Source organism: Musca autumnalis, unplaced genomic scaffold (genome assembly GCF_047663935.1).
Source record: "Musca autumnalis isolate F117 unplaced genomic scaffold, ASM4766393v1 scaffold_4, whole genome shotgun sequence".
Classification (NCBI taxonomy): domain Eukaryota; kingdom Metazoa; phylum Arthropoda; class Insecta; order Diptera; family Muscidae; genus Musca; species Musca autumnalis.
In genome coordinates, this window is record NW_027411977.1 from 88,110,473 (window position 1) to 88,129,018 (window position 18,546).

Here is an 18,546-nt window from a genome sequence, read left to right on the forward strand (position 1 = left end):
AATGGGGAAATCTTCAAAGGGTGCCAAACACCGCATTGCGTATAGAAACAGGATACCACTCCAAAGCCGCTGAAAATCACCTTGACCATGAAGCAAAACTTCTCCCGGTGCCACTTCAATGTACCCTCCTCACAAGACAACATGCGATCAAATGCACTGAACGGGATCACCCAAACCACGCAAGCATCTTCAGACCTCCCAATGAAAGAGATGAACCAATTAGACTTGAATTCCGCAAAGAATTCCCCAACCGTCCCAAATCCCCTCAGACCCAACTGATGATGTCATTCACATGGCACCCACACAGAAGCAGTCGAGGATCAAATATCAACCTACACATGCAGTGTTGTGTTAGGTGAGCGACCCCCACCCATTCATGAATATGAGAGGACACTACCTAGGGAGACCAGATCGATATTATCCCAACTTCGATCTGGTATATCTAGGTACCTCAACAGTTATCTCTCCGGCCTGAATCCTGAGATAACGGATACATGCCCTAAATGCGGCCAAACACCGCACATCAATCGGCACCTCTTCGCGTGTCCTGTAAACCCGACAGACCTGACACAGGAGTCACTGTGGACTCATCCAGTCCTGGCGGCTCGCTTTCTAGGGCTGGATGTGGATGCCTGGATGCCAATCTATAATTTTAAATTTTCTTCTTTTCTTTTCTTTCTTTTCTTTCCACCGATACTACTTTACCTGTAGAGGTTACAACAAAAAACGCCACATGTAGACAGTACATCTTTCCATTATTGTCAAAATCAACCGGAGAGAAACGCACATTCCCTTTGAAGACAGAATGTTTACAAATTTTAATAAGGCAGACTGGGAACTATTCTTTCAAACAAACGAGGATGCCCCTATAACATCAGCCCCAACGGGGAAAAAGTATTTAGACAAGGATTGTAGGATTAAAAAATAAGACATAACTTCCCAACAGAAGACTACAAACTCGCAGATGAATGGGATGCCATACGAGAGGAAACCCCAGCCGAACCCTTCATAAACAGGTCGACAAGCTCGAGTCTGCAAATAAGCGAGATCTGTGGCGCAAATATCTTGAAGAATCATATCTCGGATCCAAAAAGCTGTGGAAAATCATTGAAACCCTTTCTAATCCCAGGCGAACCATAACAATTTGTTGAGCATCCCCAAATGCCGAATCGCGAGAAAAGAAAAATCCCACGCCCCTGAGGATAAACAGGGACATTGCCATCATCTCCACGGACAATGAAGGATGGGAAGCTCGTATCGACTCATAAACCTCCTGTCATCGGGCGTCAAGATATTAGAGGCAGTAATACTAGCAACTATCTCTGAGCCCTTTCACCTTGCTGACCACCAGTATGGCTTCAGGGCACTCAGTAAGGCCACACAAAAGAAAGATCCTTGTGGCATTGGATTTATCGAAAGCATTCGATACAGTTAGTCACACCACTTTCTTAAGGGATGTTATGGAAACAAAACTTCCTAATAACCTTAAGAGATGGTTGACTGTGACCGGTAGAAAATACTAAGTGGAATTCAGAGGACACAGATCCCACCAAGGGAAAACAAATAAGAAGTACCTCAGGGAGGCGTTCTTTCTCCTCCCCTCAAGTGTCCTACTTAGACGACTCCACTGTTATGTCAACTGGCAGTGCCATTAAGGAGCTAGAAAACAACCTAAATAACTACACATAATAATGCCGCGGACAGAAAGGTAAACTAACAACTAAACATCCACATAGGAGATCAAAGTGTGTCACGTCTGAAAACAGCAATTTCTTTCTGAGACAATAGCCGGAAGGAAATGCGGAGAAACGAAACAAAATCCCCAAAGTCTTAGCTGGCAACACTTGAGGGAAATAAAAGGAGACTTTCCTCATCACTTTCCCCTAATGGATCTGGTATCTCAAGGTATTTATGTGGACCGACTGCGCACATAACGAGATAACTCTTACGTGGCTTAAATAAATTTTCCGGGTCATAATCACAGCTACAGCCGCTGGTCGAATAATCGAAATTAGACTACGTGATGAGCTACTACGTCTTACGAACCCTGAAGGCTCAAGAGTTCGGGAAATTACTTTTGAAGTCAACAGACTATTGGCCTCCGATACCGTCAATCATGTCAAACTGTTCACGGACATATAGAAGATTCCCCTCCAGTCGTGTTTGAAACGTTGTGTGGAATTTGGAAATAAAAAACATGCAGTTTCCCAATGTAGGATGATATCTCAGGAACTGTATACGATCTTGGCGCCGGCCCCTTCGTCGATGACAAATGTGATAGATTAAGAGGTCGATTATGGGTAGCAACTCAACTGTAGTTGCGTTGCCAGAAGATTAAAATAAGTGAAGCGACAGAAATTTTTGTCAAATTTATTCAATATTAAGGGTCGATTATGGAATGCAACTCAACTGTAGTTGTGTTGCCAGATGAGAAAACTATACAATTAAAATGAGTAAAACAACAGAAATTTTTATCAAATTCATGCAACATCAGCGTTTTGAACTATCAGCTATTAATTTAATTGTAAAAAGTATGGGTTGCTATCCATAATCGACACCGAAGTATTTTGTTAATCGACCTCTAAGTGATCCTGCATCCCGTTTATATAGTTACTCAATTACTTTTGATTGTTTTAGCCGTGATTCTGGTGGGAAAGTCGTCGTTGATTGGGAAAAATGCCCATGCGTCTGTCTGCTCTGCAATTATATTGCCACGAGAATCGGGGGATAGCTTTGAGACCCAAAGTTCGTAATGCGCAGTCGGCTGTCACCCTCCAAAAGGTGTGTTATTGAACTTCGATAGTTTGGTTCTGAGAGGGCAATTGCTATTGTTTCTATGATGGTGTCTGGTGGAGAAGGTGCGAAGAGGTCTATAATTTTGTTCAGCCAGATCATGAATATATACTCCCCGTGATTTTTCACTCTCCCCTTTAAGTTGCAACGGGAGAGTGACAAAATTCACGGAGAGTTTACATTCATTATCGGACTGGTAGCTTATATATATAAACTCCCTGTGAGTTTTCTCATTCTCCCCTTTAAGTTGCAACGGGAGAGAGACAAAATTCACGGGGATTTTACATTCAATATCGGACTGGTAGCTTACGTTTCGATCACCGATTAACAAAAGCCCAAGACCGTGATTTATCTCTCCATGCTTTATCAAACGCCCAATTCCATGTTTATAGGTGAGCCTGGTAAGAAAGTGTAAATTTCGAAATTTAAGTTTCTAACCAAAAAATAAATAAATAAAATAAACATCACAATTTTGTTATAATTTCATCTACTTCTTTATTAGTTTCTTCTAAATTATTTATAAAATAGTAAAAGCAAAGCATTGTTTCTAAATTATTTATTAGAATACCAAGCCAGGGTTGTAATTTATTGCTACTATTCTAAAAAAGGGGGAATATTTGTATAATAAATATGAATAATTTGTTTTGTTTTTATTCCATATAATTAGGAGCTATTAAAATTCTTTCGTTATTGTCATCGTTTACTATGAAGCGTTTGTTGTTGTTTTTATTTTGATATTGCTGAGTTGATTAATGTTGTTGTAATTTTCTTAAGTACATTCGTTAATAAATATTTCACTCATTGGTTAGTTGTTGATCTCTACAGAAAAGATGCGGTCTAATTTGTTTTGCCTAAGGAAACCGGCTTACTGATATTTTTCACGTGTGTGTGTTTTTCTGCTTATTAATATGGAAGACCCGTTGATGGATTTAGAAGACTATCGGTTTTCGTTAAACGTTGTGGTCCCAAACCCACTTTAGTGTGTATAATATATTTGAGGAGATTTCGTTCGTTTGTGGGCAGTGTACAATTGCCATTGAGTATGACATCCGTTGTGGGTGTTGATGATGGGCTAGTTAATTCATCAATTGGTATTCCTTTGATATATTCCACACTGCTTCCAGCATCGTTGGGGAATGACATTTGAATGGCTTGTAAAACGGATGGAACATGCTCTTTGAGCAAATATAAACAAGCGTTTGGTCCCGCATCAAAAGTATAGGCAACACGTGTATGTCCCACTGCTGCATTGTAGGCATGCACAAATGCAACAATGGCATGTGATACATCATTCATGTATACACATGGCGGATATGTATCCAAGGCAATGGCATGGAATTGATTTGAATCTTGCATGGTGATTTTTGCGAATGTCTCGAAATCTCGCTCTTTGATGGCTTCCGTAATAGCTTCTATACGTTGAGGAACACATTGTTTTGCCCGGTATTTAATTAGATCGGAAGTTTCCACAGCCCTTTGCATACCTTTGGTGGAGCTAGTCTTTTTACGACTATCATTTACAACAAGTATAAGAACATGCATGTTAGGCCAGTGGGATGAGCTTACAACTGGCAATGCAATTGAATCTGAACCATCCGATGCTTCGCCTTTGTGCCAACGTACAAAACCACCATAAAGACTGCGACATGCCGAACCACTTCCCTGTCGTGCAATAGCTGTCAATTCTTCATCTTGTATGCCATATAATGTGGCCAAAGTATAGACTAGACAGGCATAACCGGCAGCACTTGATGCCAGACCCGCAGCTGTGGGGAAATTATTTCGCGAAACAATGTGTAATTTCCATTCCAGTGGAAATTTTAGTGATTCCCCCTTTGCCAGGGCCAAACGTTGTACTGAAAGGAAAAGAGAAAAAGTATTTTTAAAATATGGTCACCCAGTGAAAAATGAAAAATTATTGTTTCTCTCTTAATAATAATAACGCCCTATGTCTTTGTGTAAGCAGATCCCATTCCACCAACGAAAGAAGTCATTGTTCAACTCCCTATTCACAATCACAGAAACCTCAATCAGGAACGTTTGTACCTTTCGACTTCCATCTACACTCTGAATATTTCTCCTGACGTGCCTGGGTGGGGCATAGTCCATATGATAGTGACAGGGATGCCCAAGCAGGTTCTGCATGGGCAACATCTTGTTTTGCTGACGCAATGTTAAAATGTTCACCTTCCCATGAAGGTAGTAGTGTGTAGTAGTGTGGTATCAAAACTCGGTGAATTTAAAACGTATAATTATAAATGAAATTTAAAGTTGACAGTGCTCTTGCTATCGAGAGAACTTCATGACAACTTCTTTTGGTCGCTAACATACCAACAATTCTTGTTAATTATCGAAATTATAAGCGTTTTAATTTTACGGAGTTTTGTTGGTAACTCCAAAAGTGAGTTAGAGAATAGCACTACTCTTGTCATGAGGAGTCAATCTGTACAGTGTATTTCAATATACTTCCATTACGTAGGGCTAACATTTGCATACCACACTGGCATCACATAGCTTACTACAGACCTAAGGACCTTATTCTTACCTCCTATATTGTTGCAAATAGATCTTATCGCAAACAGTGTCTTGCTCAGATGACTTAAACGTGCTATCAAACTTTACACTTAATCTCTTAGGGTAGTTAGTAGTGGCCGGAACCGGAATGAGGACACCACATACCTATTACATATGTCACCGACTATAGGTCCCGACTAGGGACGTAGCCAGAAATGCATCTTGACAACAAATAAAGCTCCCGACGGTAACTTCGTTCAATCATCTGCATACATTACAGTCTCTAAGCCGTTTGGAGGGTGAGGAGTTTTAGACAGGTGCAGCTTAAACAGTTCCGGACATTTCAAACACGGTTGGAGAAAAGTCATGGGTGACGGTATCGAAGGGGTCCAATAGATCAAGATACTCCATGACTTGTCTGGTTCAGTGCTCGAGTGATATGTGTGGATATGGTGTGTAATGTTGTTGTAGTGCTGTGCTGATGTTGGGCAACTGGCAATTAACTTCTCATTATGGGGAGGAGCAGTGCCCCTAGGAGAGAAATAGGCCTGTACTGTTCTCTTCTGCTGGCATCCTTGTCTAGTTTCTTTAGTAGGAGTGCCGTCTCGCCAACTTTCCAGGCTTCTAGAAAATACACTTGTCACTTATGCATTAGGATTGAGCTTCCGTGTGGCCCATTGTTTTGGATGATTTCGAGCGTGGATTAACATCTGCAACATTTCTCATCTTAAATTGTGGTATATTGTGTGATTTTGTCCCCAAAAATTCTATCAGCAACCCGAGAAACTGGGCAGCTCTGTAAAGGGGTGATTGGTAAATTCTCTGAACCACGGCCAATCAGCTACCACGATTGTCCTCAGTTACCCCATTTCTTTTATTTTCTATAGATGATATAATTAAAAAAAAAACTAATACGCCCTCGATATCGACATCTGCTATGACAACGGACAATGATGCAGCTAGTGCAACAACGATCTTATCCTCGGGCGGGAACGAACGCCACGGTAGACTAGGTTAGCTACTACATTTAGCTACAGAGCAGGGTATTACTCGAGGGTTTGTGAGTCTGTCAGACTGGACCAGGAGAGTCCCACCCCGCGTGACAGGGACGATGGGAAGGTTATCACAAATATTCTATCTCAACCGTCCAATTGTTCCTCAATTGCCTTTCTGAAATTTCAAAATTTAATACAGTCTATATTACTTTCAGAGGATGCTCTAATATACTCTTAAATTTTCCGATAAATGTGGTTAGCGGGTTTTGAGTAATAATAAAGAAACATACACTTATCTATTTTATATGTATATAAGATAAATGTAGTGTCTGGACTCTGAAAATTTTGAAATTTTGTCCACTATATATCTATCATGTTTGGGAAGTCCGTATTTCCCCGAAAGTTCCGAAAATCCATATGATTTTTGACCAAAAAATATGATCGACGTTAGCCCTGTTTAGCATCTTTCCATAGAGAAAGTCTTAAAACCCGGCCGAAGGCTGGCTATTTTCGATAAAAATTTAATTTTTGAAAACTTTCTATGGAAAAAGTTTCAAATCCAGCCACTACAGTTACCTTGCTCCTAGAATTTAAGTCTTTTGTATATCATAATTCCCTCATTCGATACCCCATCACATAAGATGTGACCAGACGAAGGCTTTGTCGAGTCTTGACGCCGTACATATTTTATAGTTCATACAATCTTTTTATGTTTGAATTTAATTATCACTCAAATCGTCTCTACTTACAAGCTTTTAAACATCTCATTGCTCGGGGATTATCTTCAAAGGGCACTTCTTCACCATTAAGCCACATTCGATGTTCTTTGTATGTTGCACACGCTGAGGCTGTTGTCTTTGCACACATCTACAACATGAGAGAGTTAACAATAAAGTCGTTCGTCAAACATTATGAAAACGCATGTTAAAAGGTTGTTTGTGTGACCTATATCTCAATAAATGAATGTATAGCATTGCTGGTAATACAAAACAAAAATAGCCATGGAAATACCAAACAATGCCAATAGTTCATCAAAGGTGTGTATCTACAAACATAACTATGTACATTCATATTTAAATACGTAAGTATTTTGGTTCCACTTACCTCATCCGTACTTAAAGTCATACTCAATGAATCGTTAATGGGCAATATCAGCTCCTCATCTCTTTTGCCCCCTTTTGTTGATTGAATACATGGAAGGATAACATAGAAAAGATACTTAATTAGTTTTAATTGTTACCAAATATAAAAATTGTATAAATGTAATCAATATATAAAGTGAAAGCCACTTGCACCTTCTATTATCTACTTGACCCCACTTTGATACACTCTACTTACAATATTTTATTAAAGCTATATTCACAGGTGCTATACAAGTTTCTATAAACATTTTCCTCTCGTCTACAGCTGGTCCAAATGATTGTGAAAATAATAATAGAAATTTGTCTAGGAAATGACAATATTTGGTCCAAACAGGAAACACAACTTTACGGTAAGAAATTGTCTGATAAACTAACTTTCACTTATTTCAGGAGAGCTGCCACTTTTACATAAAATACGATGTCGTTGAAATAGAAACACAAGAAGCAGAAGAAAATTATTGATAAAAATGTGGAATCAAAACAAACTGCTCGATAGAAATATAGCTGAAAACAAAACAGGTTAATATATGATAGGGTTGTGGAGATTGGGAAATGTTGCCATACTTTTTTTGTTCAAACATCCCCCAATTAGAGTTGTTACATTTTGTAAACTAGTTCACTACCATAGTTCATTATTTGCGTATAAGTTATTTCATACAAGCAAATAAATAAAATCACTCATTCGCAATTTGTTCACACATGTACATTGAAATATTTTGTGAACTAGGTGGTTCAATTGAACTAGATGTTAACAACTCTACCCCCAATTGAAGAAAAAAATATTAGGGGTATACCTAAATTAATGCGAGTACGTTTTTAGTAGAGTCTAAAACACTCATTATAGAAAAATGAGTTTTATTTGACGTATGTACAGTTATGCTACGGTTACACTAGAGTTTTTTGCCGGGTTAACCCACTTCGAGAGGATTTATTTGACGTCTGCGCTATGAAATTGGCGTTTGAAATCCAAACCCATTAGGTTAATCCGGTTAAGTGTAACCGGGGTATTAGTCAACAGATGTATTGCAAAGACCAAGATTGTACAAATTGTCATATTATTGTTCGTTTATGGCAACAAATTGGGTGCCACCGTGGTGCAATGGTATGCACGCTCGCCTTGCACGCAGAAGGTCGGTGGTTCGATTCCCCGGCCAGGCAACACCAAACATTTTCAACGGTGGCGAAATACCCCTCAGTAATGTTGGCGACATTTCCTGAGTATTTCAGCCTTGAAAAACTTCTCTATAAGTGGTGTCTTAGGACACGCCGTTCGGACTCGGCGATAAACAGTAGGTCCCATATCATTGAGCTAAATATGAATCGGGGTGCACTCATTGATATGAGAGAAGTCTCAATTGTCCCGTATGTGATGTTGTGGAACAATGATTTTTTTTTTGTTATGGCAACAAATTATAGCTTTGTTCCCGTTCTTTTTAATAGTAAAACTCGTAAAAGAGAAAACTGTAAAAAAATCGTTCTCACACAAAAGTTTTTTGAAAATGTACGGGAACGGAAAAATGAAAAAAAACGTCAAAAAACCTGGAACAAATGTCAAAGTCGGCCAACCAGCCAATCAGAAGGCGACAACCATGTTACTATTTTTACACGCTCAAATTTTCAAAGTTGTCGTGTAAAAAGTTTTTAAAGAGAGCGTCATCCAGCGCCATTTTTGTTTTAAGAGAAGTGAACATTTTACATTTTTTTTTGGTGGCAAAATTAAACGGTAATCGTTTTATTGAGAGATTCCATCATGAGAAAGAATATATTTATTGAGGCTAAGCGACAAATTATTTTTTAGTTTTAAGAGCATTTCTAAATAAAACACTGAAACTTAATTTTTTTAAATAATTTTTTATTTTTAACTTTTTAGTAAATACATTTTTTGACCACTGAGAACAAAATTATAGTCAATTTAGGACGAAATTTTAGATAAAAACTTTAAAATACCTGAAATCGTGTAGTACCATTATATAAAGGCTATACCAAAACCTGGACTTATGTCCATAATTTTTGGTGGGAAAGTTTCTGTACCATTGGGAACTTATAACGAGGGTTTTGTCTAAGGCTGAGGTGAGTTCAGTCGCAGCCAGGGTCAATTCAAGGACCCACGAAACCTTAAGTTAAAGCACGAGCGATGACAATTCAATTCTTTATTATCACCCATTGGTGCTTAATTTATGATTAACATGTGGATACTTATGTGATAAATGCAATTATATATGGTGGTTATTCGTCTCAGCTGGGTGGAACCTTACTGTGGGCTCGTAGTCAATTGTCTTCGGGCGACACGAGAAAGAGTGATGTTGGTAAAGCTGTAGTTGCAGCACTGGCGGCAGGTGTTGGCTCGATCGTACCCAGTGGTAGTGTTCGTTATGTTGATGCTCGGCTGTAGTACTCGTACCCAACGACTCGGCTTGTTGTATTCTGGTTTCTGTAGTCGTGTTGAATCGACTCGGGTTGATGATACTTGGCTTGGTGTAGTCGTGTTGGAGCGACTCGGGTTGATGTTACTCGGCTTGGTGTAGTCGTGTTGAAGCGACTCGGGTTGATGTCTTCGGGGTGATGACACTTGGCTTGGTGTAGTCGTGTTGGAGCGACTCGGGTTGATGTTACTCGGCTTGGTGTAGTCGTGTTTGAGCGACTCTGGTTGATGTTACTCGGCTTGGTGTAGTCGTGTTGAAACGACTGTCTTCGGGTTGATGATACTCGGCTTAGTGTAGTCGTGTTGGAGCGACTCGGGTTGATGTTACTGGGCTTGGTGTAGTCGTGTTGAAGCGACCCGGGTTGATGTCTTCGGGGTGATGTTACTTGGCTTGGTGTAGTCGTGTTGGAGCGAATCGGCTTGTTGTATTCGGGTTGATGTGGTCGAGTTGAAGCGACTCGGTTTGTTATATTCGGGATGATGTGATCGTATTGAAGCAACTCGGCTTGTGGTATTCGGATTGATGACACTCGGCTTGGTGTGATTGTGTCTATGACCCTCGGCTCGGGCCGATGATACTCGGCTAAGTGTCGTCGGCTTGGTGTGACGTGTTGATTATCCTCGGCTCGGGCTGATGATACTCGGCTAGGTATCGTCGACTTTGTGCGATCGTGTTGTGACCCTCGGCTTTGGATTCGGCTGTGGCAGTCGGGTTGATGGTTCTCGTTGGGGCCCTTAGGTTTAGTCAGCCTGGAACGAGAAGACGATCGTATTTAGAGGGAAGCGAACGAGTCGCGGAAGCGGACGAATCGCGGAAGCGAACGAATCGCGGAAGCGAACGAATCGCGGAAGCGAACGAGTCACGGAAGCGAACGAATCGCAGGAAGCTTCGGTTATGTTGGGTACCAGGCGACTGCGGACACTGCCACACGTCAACTTCGTGTATCCTCGGTTAACTCCAGCACTTCACCACTTCTGGTGTCGAAAACCGAAATACTTATGTGGGTAGCAAAAGGAAGCGAATGAGAATTATATTCACACACTGTGGAAATGATTCTCATTTATATGCACCGAAGAAAAATAATTCCATTACATCGAGTGTTATGACTGAGGGTATTTTATGAAGATTGCGGAGTATGTATTGACCAATGGTAAATTCATAGATAGCGGGACTCATAGAAATATGCACATTAAGGTGGGGCATATAATGAGGTGGGTTAACCACAAAAAAATATTTTTAAGGAAAAGAAATAAATGTAATGGTCACGTTACAAACTCCAAATGCCAAGTTACAGCCAATTCTGGCTGAAAATGAATCCTTAAAACACTTGAAATCGGGTAGTACCACTATATGGGGGCTATACCAAAACCTGGATCTATGTCAACAATTTTTGGTGGGGAAGTTTCAGTACCATTGGGAACCGCAAATGCCAAATTACAGCCTATTCGGGTTAAAAATGACGATAAAATCCTTAAAACACTTGAAATCCGGTGGGACCGCTATATGGGGGCTCTACCAAAACCTGTACCTATGTCCATCACTTTTAGTGAGGGAGTTTCTGTACCAATAGGGGGGTCCCATTGCCAAGTTACAGCCAATTCGGCCTAAAAATTAAGATAAAATCCTCATAATACTTGAAATTGGGTGGTACCGATATAAGGGGGCTATACCAAAACCTGGACCTATGTTCACATTTTTTGGTGGGGAAATGCCAAATGACAGCTAATTCGGGCAAAAATGAAGATAAAATCCTCAAAATACCTGAAATTGGGTGGTACCGCTATAAGGGGGCTGTAGGAAAAAATGGGCCCACATTCATGTGTTGTCATCCAAATCTGAAAAGTATGCAAAGTTTCAGTTTGATTGGTCAACTGCAACTGCGTTAAAAATAAGTTACTAGATCTGAACTAAATCGGGTGGTACCGCTATATGGGGGCTATAGGAAAAATGGACCCATATTGGATTTGGTTTCATATTCATGTATTGTCATCCAAATCTGATAAGTGTGCAAAGTTACAGTTCGATTGGTCAACTGCAACTGTGTGGAAAATGAGTTACCAGATTTGAAAAGCAAGTTAAATAAAACACTGTAAAAATGATAAAAATGGACCAATATTGGTTTTGATATCATATTCATGTATTGTCATCCAAATCGGAAAAGTGTGCAATGTTTTAGTTCGATTGGTCAACTGCAACTGTGTCAAAAATGAGTTACCAGATTTGAAATGCAAGTTAAATAAAACACCGTTAAAACACTGTAAAAATTGACCAATATTGGTTTTGATTCCATATTCATGTATTGTCATTTAAATCTGAAAAGTGTGCAAAGTTTTAGTTCGATTGGTCAACTGCAACTGTATTAAAAATGAGTTACCAGATTTGAACTAAACGGACACCAAAGCAAGTTAAATAAAACACTGTAAAAATTCTATGAAATGATTTTTTTTTCAACAAATTATTTCCTGTTGCACGAATGAACGGTATTTTGCCTATTAATGACGAAAATATCATTTATTCCATTAAAATTTTAAAAGAAAGGTCCCACACAAACCCCTTTTATATTTACGTTCCCGTACACAACATTTATATGAAAATCGTTTACGACTTTTACAACTTTTACGACTTTTACCAATTTTTAAAGTACTGGAACAGGCCAAATGTTATATATAATATAAAATGATATATATGTTATAATACGTTGATAAAATTAGTGTCGTGTACCCCCATACCCTGTTTTCAATTAAATATCTGCTTACAGTGACTTCAAAAAAAGTTCTTCAAAAGTTCTGAAAAATAAAAAAAAACTTTAAAAGTTTTTTGTGCGGAATTTTTTTTATCGAACCACTTTATAGTTAAGATTTTATGTAATCTTATGTAGAAACTCATCACGCTATGATTATATGAGGTTGTAAAAAATCATAACCCTAGTATATATTCAATACAATCTTCTGGGATTGGATCTGCGGTATCTTCGTCGTCTTCGCTACTATTGGACACCTGATATCAACAATTTTTGTGTCCAGTTTGAGAAAAAACTTCGAAAAAGATCCTCCAACGAAAGATCAAGATTTACTAAAAATTGGGGAACCAGTACTCTTAGAGTGTAACATGCCGAGCCTTAATTTTGGTTAAAAAAAAGTTCATTATAGCTCTAATGAATGTCCAAAGTGGATAGACAAGTCATTAAGGTACGAAACTTTGGTAAATCTCCAAGAAACCATGATTTGGTAATTTTTGTAATTCTTTTATTGACACCTCAAAGTAATAGGTAATTCTTATTATAGTCTGTATTTGTTATAAATCGCAAATAAAAATTGTATATTTTGACGAAATATTGTTTTGAGGACCAATAGCAAGAGATTTTCACAAAAACCGTATAGATTTTAAATAATTTGTTGCCATAAACAAACAATATGAAATTTTTTATAATTTTGATCTTTGCAATACATTTGTTGACTAACTGTATATTCAAAGAAAATAATATTTATAAATAAAAATCAAATGTTGTTCGTTGGTAATTGCATCAGTTGAGAACGGCTGGAATGATTTGGATAATTCTTTTTTTGAAAGGTCATTGATTTCAATACATTATTTATGCTCACTTGCTCTCAGTAAGCGCACACTGCTTCCTGAGATAATGGCACAAAAGCTGCAAAACCGTGCCGGCATATACTAAAATGGCTATTGTGCAAGATAACCCTAAAGTGGGGTACACACGATCAGTTTTGACTGCCAGTTTTGCTCAAATAATCGTTTGCTTGCCAGTGTGGCCGCTAATTTTTGTGGTTGCTGGAAAGTTTGACATTTGATATTTCCGAAAAATCGACAGCCAAAGCTGATCGTTTGTATCCCGCTTAAAACTTTTTCAAAAATGTCTTCCAAACTTAGTTTAACGTATTTATTATTTTTGCGAAGGTCATTTATAGTGATATATATTTAATTAATTCTCTTTCGAGTTGAGCTGTTTAGACCTTATTATGCTACGTTTCACGGGTGGTTAGGCATATTAGGATTGTTTTTTGGTAGACGAAGGCAAAGCTTGTTAACTAGTATACAGTGCCCGGCATAATTATTTTGACAAAATCTACATTGGTCTTAAAAGTCATATAATTATTGTCAGCATTCATAAAACGGGATATTAACAGTTTAGAGGTTTTCTTTGACCTCTCAGCTAAATAAAAATTAATGGATCAACGAAACTCCAGATTAATTTCTGTTTAGGTAGTAGAGTTGTGTCGTTCCGGAACGAACTAGTTCAAAGGAACTACTCCACAAAAGGAACGACCGGTCCTAGGTCCGACTATGCGGTTCAGCTAGTTCCTTTTGCTCCCTCGTTCGCTTTTCTCCCATTCTTTTTGCTCTTCTCTTTCAGTTAGTTCCATCAGTTCATTTAACATCAGGTGTCTCTCTCTCCCTGTCTTTTATAAGTGAATAAGAAATCTCATAGTGTCATTTCGTTTTTCATTTCTTACTAAACTGATCTTTGCCGAATTAAAAAAAAAAACAATTGAAGTATTTTTAATTAGCAAAACGATTGTAAATTTGTTTCAAATATTTTTAATCTTCCATGAAGAAAGCCGAAAACAATTTATTTTTCTTTTGTTTTGATGAAGAAGAAGCACGAACGATATGAACTGAGTGAACGACTATGAGTGTGGTTACACATATTAAGGTTGGTACTAAAAGGAACTATGGAACTAACTGAACGACCTAGTTCCTTTTGCGGAACGGAACGGAAAAGATCGAACCGCAAAAGGAACGAGATTGCCCAACTCTATTAGGTAGGCGAATGTTTAAATAGGGAGGCAAAAGCAAGACGGCATAAGTATTTTGACACGTCATAATTATGTTAATTTTGGTACTTAATCGTACCTTTTGGTACCAAAATCAATTGCTATAGCTAAATTATTAACATTTAAGTAAAAACGTACTTGGCAGTACTAGATTTTTAATTAAAATAGGGAATGTTGGTGTCAAAGGTTGTAACGAAATTTAAAATTACAGTTTCGGTGATAAATGTAAGTAATGATTAGATATTGTTGCAGTTATCTGTTTATTTTGTAAGGAATAAATATCAAAATACTAAAAGCGCTGTAAATATGGACGATCTTGGCAGAAAATGTGAAATTACAGAAATTGCTCTCCGCTAAATAGAGCGGAATTACAAATCTAATCTTACTTATGCACACAAATCCTCATTTTCTGAGCAATTTAGATGTCAAAACAAGTTCTCTGTTAAGACTAGAACCTCTAGGCATTAGAACAAGTATTAATTTGAAGTCATATTTTGATATTCCACTCGGTTGATAAGACATAGATACAAAAATTTTCAATAAAAATCATTTACCCCACACAATCATTGCGGCAGAGCATATTGCGGACTGATAAAAATCTATTTGAACATAGTTCATCTTAAAATACCCTTTCCAGTGAACTTGAGTCAAAAAACCACAAAAAAGTTCGGTATCTTTGTGAAATAAATGTCCTTGTGATGCTATTTCCGTGCCCAAATGCTGACAGGCATCAGAATAGTCTGATCCACCGTTTAAAATACTGCGATATTTAATTTCTATCGTTATTGCTGTGGACTTTAATGAATATTTTGGCGTTTTGAACGATCTTTCATAACAACATGTTAGTAAACTGATCGAAGTGTTATGTATTCATTGGCAGAACACTGCTACTATGGTTAGGCTGGATTTTGTGGAGCACGTTTGGAGCGGATTTCGGTTCAAACTTAAAGATATTTCCTTCAAATAACACATTTTTAAGAAAAAAAAAATGTTCTTACTCTCATAAAAAGGTAAAAATCCGCAAAATATTCCGAGATAATGGGAAAAGCCATCGAAAATATTGTTTAATGATAAATCTCTTGATTATTCCTATATACTTGAAATATAGATCCGTAAATGGGTCCATAATGGTACAGGTGTGTGTGAAATATATTATTTTTACTGTAACTAATAATAATCAAAAATATATATAAGAAATTTTTAATTGTTGTTGTCTAAAAATCAATAGAACAATTTTATCAAAATACTTATGCCACGCAGTGAAATTTTATTTCTATTACAAAAGTGCAAGTGTATATTTGAATTGATTAAATTAATTACTAATTTTAAGTACTCTAGTAAAGGATTAGCCAGAATATTGTTTCATATTTTTGTAGAAGACTAATACGGTAAAAAACAAACACATAATTTTTTCAAACTTGTCAAAATAATTATGCCGGGCACTGTATATACGCAATTCATCAGATAAATGTATATGCGAAATTATGTCTGTTAATTGAAACTCCAAACTTTTCCTATATTCCTGCTTGGTAATCCCATTTTTTCAATGTTCACAAATACTATGGTAAGTTTTATTCCTACGTCATTAGTACATGCTCTTCTATATCAGAAGATTTTGATCATCAATTATTGTCTACTACTGTTTTGATAAGTTGATGGTGACTTAGAACGCTAAGACGCCGGCAACCTTGACACTCAGTTGTCGGGCACCCAGGTCCGAATCCCAGCCTGGCTCATGCTAAAATTATTTATTATTTTTGCCTTATTAAGGCGAAGGTCATTTATAGTGATATATATTTAATTAATTCTCTTATGAATGGAGCAATTTAGACCTAAAAGATACATTGAAAAATTAGGAGTCTACCGAAGTCCCACGCATCCAACCATTATGCTACGTTTCACGGGTGGTTAGGCCGATCTTCAGGCATATTAGCATGTTGTTTTTGTGGCAAACGAAGGCAAAGCTTGGTAACAAGTACATATACGCAATTCATTTTCTATGGAAAGAAAAATTTACCCCGCCCACTTTTTTAAGCAAATACCCAAGGTTTGTCGTTGTAATGTATATTTTATGAATTTCGGAGGAGGTTTTTCTTTTAAACGCTATATGTGTATGTCAAACTTATGATTATATCGGTTTCAGCATTAATTTTGGTATGACCACGCCCACTCTTTTCAATACATAATTTTTCCAAAACTACTGAACCTTATTTCATGAAATTTTTAGAAAATGTTCAGGAATGTCCCGTGGTCTAAAATTTGTTGACAAATTTCGGGGGCTTATTGTTTTATAATCGCTATATTTGCTAAACATATAAATGCAACGGCTTGCAAATTAAGTTTCGAGACAACGGTGGTTGCGCCTCCGATCAAATGTTCTTTCTCGGTGCCTGAAGTACTGACCACTTTTTAAGTAGGTTATATCTTGAAAACTAACGAACCGATTTTCATGAAATTTTGTGGAATGTGCCGTGGTACATGTAGGCATGAAATTCGGAAGTGGCATGTCATCTCCCCTATTTAGAAAAACGACATATATATTTACAAAATTCGTTTAATAGTGAGGTTTAACGGTCCATCAGCCATGAACTACTAAAAACCTATAAGTCTCAATAAGCGGAAGAATTCGACTTTACCATTTCTTTAACTGATGCTTTAGGTATATTTTAACTTTTAAAATAAGATTGCTTTAAGATAAAGATAGGGGACATGGACGATAATAAATCATAAACAGCATCAATGGATAATAAAATCCGACAAAGTCCGTAAGAGAAAAGAAGAATGCAGACAAAATCTGTTGATAAATTTAAAATTCTCAATTAATAACTCTGTTTCACAATGGACCCAAAGAAATTAAATTGTAAAGCATAAAGTCCATAAAAAATTGTCATGAACGGAACGCGGACCCCGTTCTGCTGGTTTAAAATAATTTAAAAGACAGGCAAGTTCTGAATGTATGTTCCGAGGATCAATGCTTACTATGCGTTATGCAGCATTGCAAGGAATGATGCCATCCGATTCGGGTAATTTAAAATGTTTGACTTAAGATCTCCTGGATGACAGTCACTTCACCGGTGGCCTGGTTGTGCACGATTGACCGCTTGGGTACTCTGGAGTTTGGTCATGTACCATCTTACCGTTTGATACCTCCGATTGATTTTGGATTCTTCGAAAGTACCCTAAGGAATCTGGCTACATTCTTCGGCTTCTATCTTCTTGATTTCTTGTTGCACTTATTGGAAGACGTTGTATAGTTCTTTATTAAATGTGGAAAACTTAGTTTTATTGGCTTTGTGGCACAGCCTTCTGTTGATTTTAATAAAAATTCTAGTCCATGCCGATGTACTTCCCGAGGTACTGCATTGACCTACGGTACGCCCTTTTCTCCTAAGCCAACCGATTGGAAAAGCTATTTGAGGCGGTGCACAGAAATTTGGTCGGGATTCCATACTCAGTAGTGTTCTGCCTCTCTTGGATAGTTCTATCGGCTTTGCCCAATGTACAGTCCTGTTGTGTGTTCGGCGGTCCCAGTTTCAATGGATCAGCTATTTCCACTGAGGCCGAGGCCAGTTTATCTATGACTTCAGTCGGTGGAACAACTGTGGTATCGAGGGGAATTTTTAAGATAAAGCTTTAAAATTTGGCATAAAGCTCCCATAGAACGGTACCTCCCGATTTTCGGTATTTTGAAGGTTTTAACCTCATTACCACACCGAAATCGCAAAAATTTGTTATTTTGCCTTCGTTGAAGGTGTAAAACGTTCCACCTGAAATTTGTCGGTATAGGTCCACGACTTTATATAGCCCCCATAGAACGGTACCTTCCTATTTTCGGTATCTTGAAGGTTGTGGCCTTAATATCCCAAGGAAATGTCTAAAAGTTGAT

At 37.8% G+C, this 18,546-nt stretch overlaps 1 protein-coding gene across 1 annotated transcript; it reads right to left on the minus strand.

Moving 5' to 3' along the window:
- Positions 1–3,263: 3,263 nt before the first annotated feature.
- Mvd (mevalonate diphosphate decarboxylase) lies at positions 3,264–7,956 on the minus strand. Its single transcript, XM_073982618.1, has 4 exons — positions 7,641–7,956; positions 7,407–7,477; positions 7,052–7,169; positions 3,264–4,649 (listed from the first exon to the last, which is right to left on the minus strand). The coding sequence occupies exons 1-4, from the start codon at positions 7,690–7,692 to the stop codon at positions 3,697–3,699; spliced, it is 1,194 nt and encodes a 397-aa protein (XP_073838719.1). The 5' UTR covers positions 7,693–7,956; the 3' UTR covers positions 3,264–3,696.
- Between the last annotated feature and the right edge of the window lie 10,590 nt (positions 7,957–18,546).

What these genes read in the sequence shown, in the direction of transcription:
- Mvd (XM_073982618.1), bottom strand. Translation starts at nt 7,692, where the DNA reads ATGTTTATAGAAACTTGTATAGCACCTGTGAATATAGCTTTAATAAAA. An exon ending in TATAGCTTTAATAAAATATT is followed by an intron (nt 7,478 to 7,640) that starts GTAAGTAGAGTG and finishes AATCAACAAAAG; the next exon opens with GGGGCAAAAGAGATGAGGAG. An exon ending in TGACTTTAAGTACGGATGAG is followed by an intron (nt 7,170 to 7,406) that starts GTAAGTGGAACC and finishes CTCATGTTGTAG; the next exon opens with ATGTGTGCAAAGACAACAGC.